General features: G+C 41.4%; 1 protein-coding gene and 1 long non-coding RNA gene across 2 annotated transcripts in view; both read left to right on the forward strand.

The window, feature by feature from the left end:
- ruvbl2 (RuvB-like AAA ATPase 2) overlaps positions 1-3,040 on the forward strand; it is a 16,357-nt gene extending 13,317 nt beyond the window's left edge. Inside the window, exons 10-14 of the mRNA XM_024265723.2 lie at positions 530-648; positions 786-905; positions 971-1,100; positions 1,187-1,301; positions 1,855-3,040. Coding sequence (XP_024121491.1) covers positions 530-648; positions 786-905; positions 971-1,100; positions 1,187-1,301; positions 1,855-1,880 — 510 coding nt within the window. The 3' untranslated portion in view covers positions 1,881-3,040. The remainder of the gene's footprint in view (positions 1-529; positions 649-785; positions 906-970; positions 1,101-1,186; positions 1,302-1,854) is intronic.
- A 7,181-nt stretch (positions 3,041-10,221) lies between these two features.
- On the forward strand, positions 10,222-11,253 carry LOC112142401. The gene is made up of 3 exons (XR_002918588.2): positions 10,222-10,847; positions 10,983-11,030; positions 11,112-11,253. It is a non-coding gene; the product is annotated as an uncharacterized LOC112142401 (long non-coding RNA).
- The last annotated feature ends 8 nt before the right edge of the window (positions 11,254-11,261 follow it).

Raw genomic sequence — 11,261 nt, forward strand, 5'->3', positions numbered from 1 at the left:
AACATCACTGCTCTAGAGGAGATCTGCATGGAGGAATGGACCAAAACATCACTGCTCTAGAGGAGATCTGCATGGAGGAATGGACCAGAACATCACTGCTCTAAAGGAGATCTGCATGGAGGAATGGACCAAAACATCTCTGCTCTAGAGGAGATCTGCATGGAGGAATGGACCAAAACATCACTGCTCTAGAGGAGATCTGATGGAGGAATGGACCAAAGTACCAGCAACAGAAAATATTCGACTGCTGTTATTGTCAAAAGGGTTTTTAACTACATATTAATATTAACTTTTGTTATTGACCAAATACTTATTTCCCACCATAATTTACAAAAAACGTCTTTAAAAATCAGACAATGTGATTTTCTGGATTTTTTTTTTCTCATTCTGTCTCTCATAGTTGAGGTTTATCTATGATGTAAAGTACAGGCCTCTCTCATCTTTTTAAGTGGGAGAACTTGCATGATTGGTGGCTGACTGAATACTTAATTGCCCCACTGCAACTGGGTGTGCATGTGTGCGGTTCCAGGTGTTATTCATTGATGAGGTGCACATGCTGGATATGGAGTGCTTCTCCTTCCTGAACCGAGCCCTGGAGAGCGACCTGTCTCCTGTTCTCATCATGGCCACCAACAGAGGCATCACTCGGTACTGTTCCGTCTGCTGATTCACTTCAGCTTTTCTTCTTGAGGACTTGATAATAACCTTTCTCCAAACAAAACCAGTTAAAAATGTAAAAATCATTTTACAGTCTTTCATTAGTTTTTTTCTGTGGGTTAACACAGAATTCGTGGCACAAACTATCAGAGTCCTCACGGGATCCCCATTGACCTGCTGGACCGGCTGCTCATCATCGCCACATCCCCGTACACTGAAAAAGAGACCAGGCAGATTCTTAAGATCAGGTAGGAAAGCGGATTTGCTTCCTCCTGTTTTCAGCATCACCAACATCCACTTCTCTGCGCTCTAGATGTGAGGAGGAGGATGTGGAGCTGAGTGAGGAAGCTCACGCGGTGCTCACTCGGATCGGCATGGAGACGTCGCTGCGCTACGCCATCCAGCTGATCAGCACGGCAGGTCTGGTGTGTCGCAAGCGCAAAGTAAGCTCCATTATATGAAGAGATGCGAAGAGGCTTCCAGCGGAGGTTTTAGACTGAATCCCTGTGTTTGCTTTCTGCTCCTTCAGGGGACAGAAGTTCAGGTGGAGGACATCAAACGAGTTTACTCTCTGTTCCTGGATGAGGCCAGATCCTCCCAGTACATGAAGGAATACCAGGATTCCTTCCTGTTTAATGAAACACGTATGTTTCTAGCTTTCAAGAACCCAAATCTCAACTCTCTTTAACCTTCTTAAAGTCTCACTCCGATCATCCTCTCATCTGTTTTCAAAGTGGATTTTTATTGATACATTAAAGATTTTTGTCAAACATGTTAATGGTAAAAGAACAGGCAATGCAGGACATATAGTGGATAGTAGTAATAATTACAGTAGCAGCAACATAAAATAATAATAGACATGTTTGAAAGGGAGCAGGCAGAAGTGTAGCGTTATTTAAAAGAGAGAGGAAAACAAAACAATACTAAAGCCAGACATAGTAAACAAAAAGATACAAATCTACATTTTCAGCATACCTAATATTAGTAATTATGCAATTTTTTTATCCCAAATCTAAAACCCTGTGATTTCTTGGAAATAGTTTCTGTAGATATTGGGCGGGGCTGTTGGCGTGGAACATGTTAAAAACACCAAACACACCATTTTCTTTGGAGTGGGTCTTCAAACTGCCCTATGTTTTCATTTTAAACACGCTCATCCTAAAATGTGAAAAAGAACAGTCTGTTTTTTTCTTGCAGAATCGGCTTCCATGGACACCTCATAACGAAAACCCAGCCCAGCTTTTCTGCTTTTCCTCTCCGAGATTTTAATGCAGTTTAGAACCGGATCCCCAGTTTGACACAAGCGATTCCCTGAAGTAGAGAGAAAATTGAATTCTTTAAATCCTATACATGTTTCCACTTGTTTGCTACTTTATTTGATGTTGAATTCAGGAATTTGTTGGAAAAAGTCACTGAAATGGTGGATTTACCTTAAAAACTTTTTTGTTATTGAGGCCTTAAGCCAGGAGAATCCATTCCTGATTTGGTTGTTCTTTGTCTTGATTTGTCATTGCATGATGTTTTTGAACAGTAAAAAAGACTTTTCTAGTCGGTCTTTTTATTGTCAACCTTGCTTTGTATTTCTCTTCAGGTTTCCTGTGTTTTTGATCACTGAGGTCAAACCTTTCAGGTCACCTGTGTTTCCAAGTACAAGAACATACTTTAGCAAACACATGTCAGAAAGATGATGATAAGAAATGAACTTTAAATTAATGCACATTTTCAGTGTATAGATGGTATGGATTTTCTTTATTGCTTTTGTAGTGATTCCACAAGTGGAACCTGAAGGTCTGTTAGTTAAAAAACAAGTCCAGACTGGAGAAAAAGTATGTACAATACTCCTTTGTCTCACAACACACATTGTTTTTGAAAATGAGTGTTTTACATCAACAGTCCAGTTCAAATGAGCAAAGTTGTGCCTGAAGCACCTGAAAGGAACACAATCTATGAATCGTTTCTCTTCTCTTTCTGGATGGAAAAAAAGTTGTTAAAGTTAAATGTTCAGTTTGTTCCAAACAAGTTTTTACATCTGTCTGACTACAATACACCGAAGCATTTCCACTTTCATGAAACTCTCAGATTGAGAACAGGTGCAGGAAGTTTGGATGGAGGTCCTTCAGGTCTGACGTCACACTCCGTAAAACTGGTTACGTTTGCCACAGTGTGAGTGTAGAGGGGTCCAAAGTCCCAGAAGAAGTTTCTTCTGAAGGACAGAATCATTTCTTTAAAAATGAAAGGATTAACAGAGTTTTTCAAGATTTGGATGGATATGTCAAGTGCAAATGTTAAAAGGTCATTTCAGACAATCAGTGCTGACCTGTTCTGTCCTCATGTGTTAACTCTTCATTGTTGTGCAAATACACTTTGTCTTTACTAAAAGTGAGGCAGTGTACTTTTTATATACTATTAAAGTCCCACTATTTGTCACACACCTAAGTGTGTGAAATTTGTTCTCCGCTTTTGACTCCTCCCCTGGGGGAGCGGTGAGCTGTAGACACAGCCGCGCTCGGGAACCATTTGGTGGTTTAACCCCCGGGATTTGAACCCACAACCTTCCAATGTCAGGTCGGACACTCCTCCACAAGACCACTGAGCTGGTTGTATTGTAAGTATAACTTTCATAATGGATTAGTTGGATCAGAAGTTGTGGACTCGCAGCTGCTGTTGACCTTCAGGCTGCAGGTGAAATCCACCTGTTTGCTGAAGAAGAGGATGATGAAGGAGTGACTTTAAACAGGATTGGTTGAATGATCTGCTGTAGAGACTTCTGACACAAGCAACAGAAAGCTGATTAAGATATTTTTGATTAGGATGTTCATCTCTCTGGATCTTTAGAAGAATAAATAACGTATTGTCATTGTTTATAACTTAATTTGCTTTTTGATGTTATAATAGTAAAAATGAAAATGGGTTGATATTTTATCATTCATAAAATGAACCTAATTTCTGCTCCGCTTCACCCAAAATTCCTTATTTAATGTGTTTACTCATGATCAATCAAATCAACCTTTATTTATAAAGCTCTTTTCATTCCCTGAGGCAGCTCAAAGCGCTGCACATAAAAACAATAAGAACAAAAATGTAAAAATATAAAAGACACAAAGAAACAAGCAATATACATACATTAATTATACCAACACCCACCTGACATATGCAGTTAATCATCCTAACACCCACCCAAGAAACCCACCCAGCCCCACCCCCCCATCCCCTTAGGCATGAACCTCAATCCTTCATATGAAAACAGTAAAACATGGAACAAAAAACGTAATAAACAAAATATGACTTGGCACCGCGATAAAAGAAACAGTATTGTAGGGATCCATTCATATCCAGGGCCAGCAGCCCACATAGGGCATCACCACAGCGCCCACCCAGCCCAGAACGCAAAGGGTAACACCCCACAGCACTTAGCCACGGGGCAGAGCCCCGTCCGCCCCAGCCGAGGTGAGCACCGTGACAATCCAACCCCAGAAACAGCTAAACCCTAAAAATGGATCCCTAGAGGAAACACTGGTGTTAAAACGTTAAAGTAAAAAAAAGAATATTTAAAAATAAAAAAAAAAAGTAAAAATCTAATAAAATTATTAAAAGGATTAATATAAAATGGTGAATAATGATTAAAAAATAACAATAAAAAATAAATAAATGTCATATAAATAGGATAAAAAATTGGTGTTAGGCTACAATGGAAATAATAGAATCATCTAAAAGCCAAGTTAAAAAGATGTGTTTTAAGCCTCTTCTTAAAAACCTCAACTTCTCTGCGGTCCTGAGGTTCTCTGGAAGGCCATTCCACAAACGGGGACCGAATGGTGAAACGAGGCCTCACCGTAAGTCACTGTCCGTACCCTTGGTACAACCAAAAGGCCAGTGTCGGAGGACCTCAGTGTAGCATGAAAAGGGGTGAATATGAAGTATTCAATCCCAAAGTTAGCTGAAAAATATAAACTTTATTAAACTGAAATTTAATAAAATTATCCTCGGGGCACCACCTTCATAATGAAGGAAAATATTACTCATCAATGATTAGCCGCTACTTCTAATCAATAAAGTAATCAATTAATCAGTCTTTCAATTTTAGCGTGAGTGTCTTTACCCTGTGAAGGGACTTTATCACAAAGAAGAAAATAATGATATCAAACAACGACGTCCTTTTAATATTTATTGAATAACATGAGGTTAAACAAGCAGAAATACTGGACGTAAAAGCATGGAAAGCAATCAACATGTGTGGAACACAGAATATAACTTCAACTAATAACTAGAAATAGGTAAATGAGAAGAAAAGACACACAATATTGAGGTGGAAAAAGCTAAATGTGTGGATGCATTAAGTGTGTGTTGTGCATAAAAAGGGTGGTGTTACTGATCTGAGAATAAGCTATTCTTAAAAGGAGGAATTCAAAACGGGGCAAAGATGTTACTCTTGCAAAAATAGTTAATCTTTGTTCTAACCACCAGCAGCTGACTGTATGAGCGAAGTTCGACTTCTCACCAACGGTCTGGAGATCTGGATCTGCTCTGCCAGGAAGGGTGGTTAATCCCGTTCCTAGCTGGATGGTTCAGGCGGGCCGTGGAGGCGAGATCTGCAGCCAGGTGTAGAAGGAAAGGGAACCTGCGGTTCTGCTGGTTCTGCTCTGTTCAGTCACTTAGCTTCTGGGGTGGTCGAACGATTTCTCTATTCCGTTTTGTGACCAAAAAGTATAAGTCGCAAAGCTGGCCGGACAATGAAACTTATCGACTGGTCTAGCATTAAAATCAGTTTCAAAATAAAAGCATCAAAAAATGGTAAAAAGTTGGAATCAGTCTTAAAAATAAACGGGAGACAAAAATGTGGAAAAGGAAGAAAGCGCGCGAGAAAAACGTGATCTTAAGACTAGAAGAACTTAGATGTTTCTGTTCTGCTCCTTTGTTCGGGCTTCTAGCTTAGCAGTTAGCTTAGAGGCGTGTTGTTGAGCCTGGGGGAAGCCTTCAGGAGCAAGGAAAAATGGGAAGAAGAGTGCAAGAGCTCTCTGGCCTGTGCGCGAGGGTTTTGAATTTGGGAGGCAGGGCCAGAATCGCCCAATCCGTGGGGATTTGAGGCGTTTTACGATTGGAGGTAATTTGCATGTCCCAATGAGCTCTGTCTATGCAAATTTCAGGGGCGTCACCTTATTCTGGTCTGTGGGTGTGTTTTAATCTTTAATGCTGAATTAACCACAAAAGGAGTTTCTATCAAACAAAGTTATCAAAAAGTTTGTAAAACCCTATATGTGTGTGTGAATCCTATATGTGGCACATAAAATGCTTCCCAAAGTCCACATAAACACAGAAAAGCAATTCTCTAGGCTTTGACGGTTACACAATGATTAATTCAAAGATTTTAACCTCAAAATAGTTGTGGAATCTTCTTCTGCTAGGAACAAAGGTTTGATTACACACATGTACCGATATTAGGACATTTCTTGGAGCTGTGGAGAGATGTTTTACATGTAAGATCCAGTGAACAAAAGTCCCGTGTTTTAAAACATAAGAAAAGTTATGCAGGGTCACATTTTTTAAACAAAGGATTCAGAGTGTCTGTCAGGAAGGCTTCCACCCTCCAGGGGGTCAGCCTCCTGGAACCAAGATTCTTTGAAGTTGACGGCCGACGTGAGCCAGACTATTCTGCATTTGAATAGTCAGGGTCCTGCTGGTTTAATGACTTACATCGGAATGGGGGATAGGAGTTTCAGCCCACTTTATGGCCCCCCCCCTGCTGGGAGAGGGACTCTTTTATCTGAAAAAGGCATTCCACTTGAGTTGGGATGTTCAGAACAAATGTTGACAGGTTATCACAGTTGTTTCCAGGGGTGATATGCTACATCAGTGTCCGCGAGAGTTCATACAATAAAAGAAAATCACTAAGATAAGAAGGCCCAAGACAATTAAGACTTTTGTAAATCATTAAGATAATCTTAAAACTGATCCTGAATTGCACAGGTAGCCAATGACTTTAAAATTGGAGTGATGTGCTCCCGCCCCCTGATCCTCGCCAGAACTGTTGCCGCTGAGTTCTGAAGTAATTGTAAGTTGTGAATTGATTTCTTATGTAAACCAGAGAGCAGGGCATTACAATAATCTAAACGACTAAAAATAAAAGCATGCATCAGCACCTCTGTGCTGGGAAGAGAGAGGACTGGGCGGACTCTGGCAATGTTTTTGAGATGATAAAATCCTGTCTTGACCACATTTTTAATGTGAGGAATAAAATTCAGCTCAGAGTCTGTGGTGGACCATGCAGTAAAGGCAAGGACAGCCAAAAATATATTTATTTAAAAAAAATAACTCAGTCAACAAAAATGGGCCCTTAAAAGAGGTCAAAGTAACTGAAGCTTTAAATAGGAGGACAAATCAACCAACTGAACAGACAGACCAACAAACTTAAACTGACCTCACTAATTCTTCTTCGAATGCCGTTCCAGCAGGCTATACACCAACGAGTGCAATGCTGCCACCCTCAGATTAAGAAAAAAAAAAAAAAACTAAACTAGATCAAATCTGAAAAACAGTCCAGTCTGACGAAGAAAGTGAAGGACAGCACACCTTACAGCTATATTCTGAACACATAATGGTATGATAACTCATAAATTAAAATGTAGAGATTCCTGAATCACTGACTCGCATAAATAACACCTGCCTTTCGGCATCATATTTGCTGCGACCTATTTAATTGGAAACACAAGGGAACATATATAGTGGCTGATCAGACCAACTAGACACACAAGGGGGAACTAAAAAAGACGAAGACAACAGGAATACAGCAAACACAAAATTAACTTGTCCATCCTAAAGTAAACTAACATAACAAAATAGTAAAACTAATAGACATAAAGTAGAATGTAAACTGGATCAATGTTTAACACAAAAAGATTTTCTCCTCCCCCGGGGCAGTGGTTCAGTCCAATTAGTGTCCTGCTGCATATAAGGCCTCTGCTAGCTGGCATGCTTTCTTTGTGTCAGGCCTGACATGGTATCTGCAGCAGCGCCAGCAGCAGCACCAGCAGCAGCGGTGGCGGCAGTGGCGGCGGCAGCAGCAGCAATAGGCCCCACAGCACCGGTTACTCAAAAAACAAGATTAAATTAATGAAAGAAAATTGAAATAAAGCTTAAATTGTCCATCCATCCATCCATTTTCCTGACCGCTTCTTCCCTGTCGGGGTCGCGGGGGTGCCGGAGCCTATCCCGGCTACTGATGGGCGAAGGCGGGGTTCACCCTGGACAGGTCGCCAGTCCGTCGCAGGGCCTAAATTGTGTCATTACATTTATATTTTAAACAAAAACAAATGTGTGTCTTGTAATTGAGATAAAATATATCTAAAGGTGTGTACAGGTGAGTGTTTGGTGCAGGTTACTGCCCTGATGGTGTGGCAGCGTAGGCAGCCATCACAGAGTCAAAAAGTACGCCCAGGTTTCTCACACAGTGAGAAGGTTTAAAATTCTGAAGATGAGGTAAAATTCTCTCTTGTCTTCAGGACCGATGATTAAAACTTCTGTTTTGTCCTGGTTGAGCTGAAGGAAGTTCTCTGCCATCCATGACTTTATATCTAAAATACAATTTAAAAGAGTATTTAAAGGTTCAAGGTCATCAGGAGACACGGTGATGTAAAGCTGAGTATCATCAGCGTAGCTGTGAAAGTCAACGCCGTGTCTCCTGATGACATCCCCAAGAGGCAGCATGTATAGATTAAAAGGTAATGGACCTAAAATGGACCCTTGGGGAACCCACAGCTTATTTTACGGATTCTTGAGGACCATGCATCCATGTTGACAAAAAATTTGCGGTCTCTAAGATAGGAATAAAACCACTTAAGAACGGTACCTGAGAGGCCCACAAGACTCTGACGTCGTTGGAGTAAAATTAGGTGATCTATTGTATCAAATGCAGCACTAAGGTCGAGTAGCACCAACACAATAACCTTCTGTGAGTCAAAATTGATTCTAAGATCAGTTACAATTTTTAAAAGGGCTGTCTCAGTACAATGGGTTGTCTTAAAACCAGATTTAATTTTTCCTAAAATATTTTTCTCATTCAAGAAGTCATGTAGTTGATTTAAAAACTATTTCTTCAATAATTTTGCCTAAAAAAGGTAGGTTGGATACAGGTCTGTAATTATCTAAAACTTTTGGATCTAAACTGCTCTTCTTCAGAAGGGGCCTCACCACTGCTGTTTTAAATGCAGAGGTGAAGACACCCGACTGAAGAGAGCAGTTAACAATCCTTAAAAGCTCCGACTCAAAGAATCCATAGGATGTTTTTAAAAGGGACGTGGGAATGGGATCTAAAAGGCAGGTCGTTGGATTAACTTTGAAAAAGACTCGTCCAAGCATCTTTGCATCAACCAGAACAAAACTCTCCAGTGTTTCCTCAGGTAAGAACAATGCTGGTGGTCGATTGGGGAGATAATAACATTCACGTAAAAGGTTAGACCTTATAGCACAATTCTTTTCTCCAAAATGGTCTGCAGTTTTCACATGCCATGATAGTGGTTCCTGTTCCATTATCCATGTGTTGTTTGTGTTTTCCTTTTGTTTAGCGTTTCTTTGTTTCCTTTTTTTATTTGAATGCAAGCATAGTCTAAAGGTTTTAACATTTTGGATGACAAAAGTATCTTTTTTAAGTCATTTATACATGTTTTAATTCGATTTTAGACCATTTTGGTTTGTTTCTATCTCCTAGCCTCGTTGGCTGATGGTACATCTTGGTGGCTCCTCTTCACTGGAGTTCTGGTTCTCACTTGTGTTCTTGATTCCTTCAGTTCCCTTTACAAAACATTAGGAATTGTTTGAATTCATGAGGTCAATATAAGGTGAAATGCAGACATGGAGGGAAGTAATGAATTGATCCAGAAGGTGGTCTTGTCTCTTGGGTGATCAAGTTGAGTGATCAAACTACATCGGAGCCTGGGGGTGTCCCGGTCTCTGTGGTTCTGGCAATTGTTCTCCAGAACTGAAACTCTCCAAAACTCCATCAGTGGGTGAGCCTGGTCAGGCCTTGTTTACAACACTCTTCCGGGACCCCCGCTTCTCTTGGGTGTTCCTCTTCTGGGTGGGGGCGGATGGTTGTCTGGAGTGTGGGGGTGGGTCTCTCTTGGGGGTCCTGGCTCGTACCTGGGGTGAGGCGCCAGGATGCTTGATACACCTGGGTGGTGGGGGGGCTCTCCACGTCTCCCCTTGGCCCTCCTGGCGCGGTGGGGGGCCTGCCCTTCTGACTGGGCTGGGGCCTGCACTCTCTGTGTATTCCTGTGTCTTCCCTCTCTCTGGCGTGGGGGGCCTCTGCGGCGGTGCCGCGTGCCCTGGTCTGGATTCTTGGCGGGATTGCCCGGCTGGAGGGTTTCCCCCGCAGCCCCATGGTGGGTGTTGGGGGGTCCCAGCTGCTGCTCTGGCGGGGGGTCTTGGCGCGGGGGTGGCCGGGCGCTCTCCCCCTGAGTACATTCCATCACCATCCACCTCAGTGAAACATAAACACTCACCTGAGCACAGGTGTCAGCTCACCTTAGCACTAACCGTTTGTGTGATAGAATGAAAGTCTTTATCTGAATGGGTTTGTATGATGGAGCGTGTGAGCTGCTGTTACATTGTGTACATTTAGACTAGTTTAAATGTGGAGACTATCTCAACCAACAGGTGTGTTTGTAACTACTGAGTGTGTAGACAGGCCCCACCCATTCCAGACTGCTATTTACGTATACCTGGTTGTTTTATGTTACCCCCATCTTCTACTATTTCAAAACTCCCTCCTTTTCACCTTGTTTTTCTGCCCTTAAGCCCCCCCAACCTCCCTCTTCTTCTTTTCCGTTCGATCCAACAAAAAGAAAAAAAAGAAAAAGGATTCAAATATAATCAGTATTAGTAAAGTTTAGAATAAAATACAAAAGGGGATTATATTAAATAACCCATATTGTGACAGGGACAAATCTTCAGAATCTGCTGGAATTATGATGATCGTGTTCGCAATTAAAAAGTTACAATAAATTAAAGAACACAAACACTGGAGCTCTGGTGTTACAGGGTTAATTAAATGAATCTTCACTTAGCAGCTGAAAAAAGTTACTATTAATCAAATCACTTGGAAGAATCAAAGAAAGCATGAACTGGTGACTTAAAATGGAGTACATTCATGTCCATTTATTAGTATTTGTTGTTCTTGGATGACACCCCAGTGATAGGTCTGTTATCACAAACTGGTTTCGATTACTAAAACAGTCACTGTCTTTTGTGTGTAGTAAATGTTTTTGTTGAAAAGGTCTGTTTGTTTTGCGTTTTCCCCCTCCATCCTTCATTTCTCCTCTTTTCTTCTACAGACTTTTCTGGTTTTTCAACCATGAGGAACCCAAAGGAACTTTCAAAATGTAATGATGGCATTTGTTAATCAAGGTGCACACTATGCATATTTTAACAGGATTCATCCCTGTTTTCCTGCTCATCTGCAGGGGCAGCAGTCTAAGATCTGTTGGGGGACCCTGAGCTCACTGGAGACAATCTTTCAGACAGGCTTTTCTCTGGAACTTCAGCCTGAAGGGACATGCTTGTAACACCTCCCCGGGGAGGGGCCCAGGAGACCTCTGGAGAGCTTTCCAAGC

This window comes from Oryzias melastigma, linkage group LG14 (genome assembly GCF_002922805.2).
Source record: "Oryzias melastigma strain HK-1 linkage group LG14, ASM292280v2, whole genome shotgun sequence".
Taxonomy (NCBI): Eukaryota; Metazoa; Chordata; class Actinopteri; order Beloniformes; family Adrianichthyidae; genus Oryzias; species Oryzias melastigma.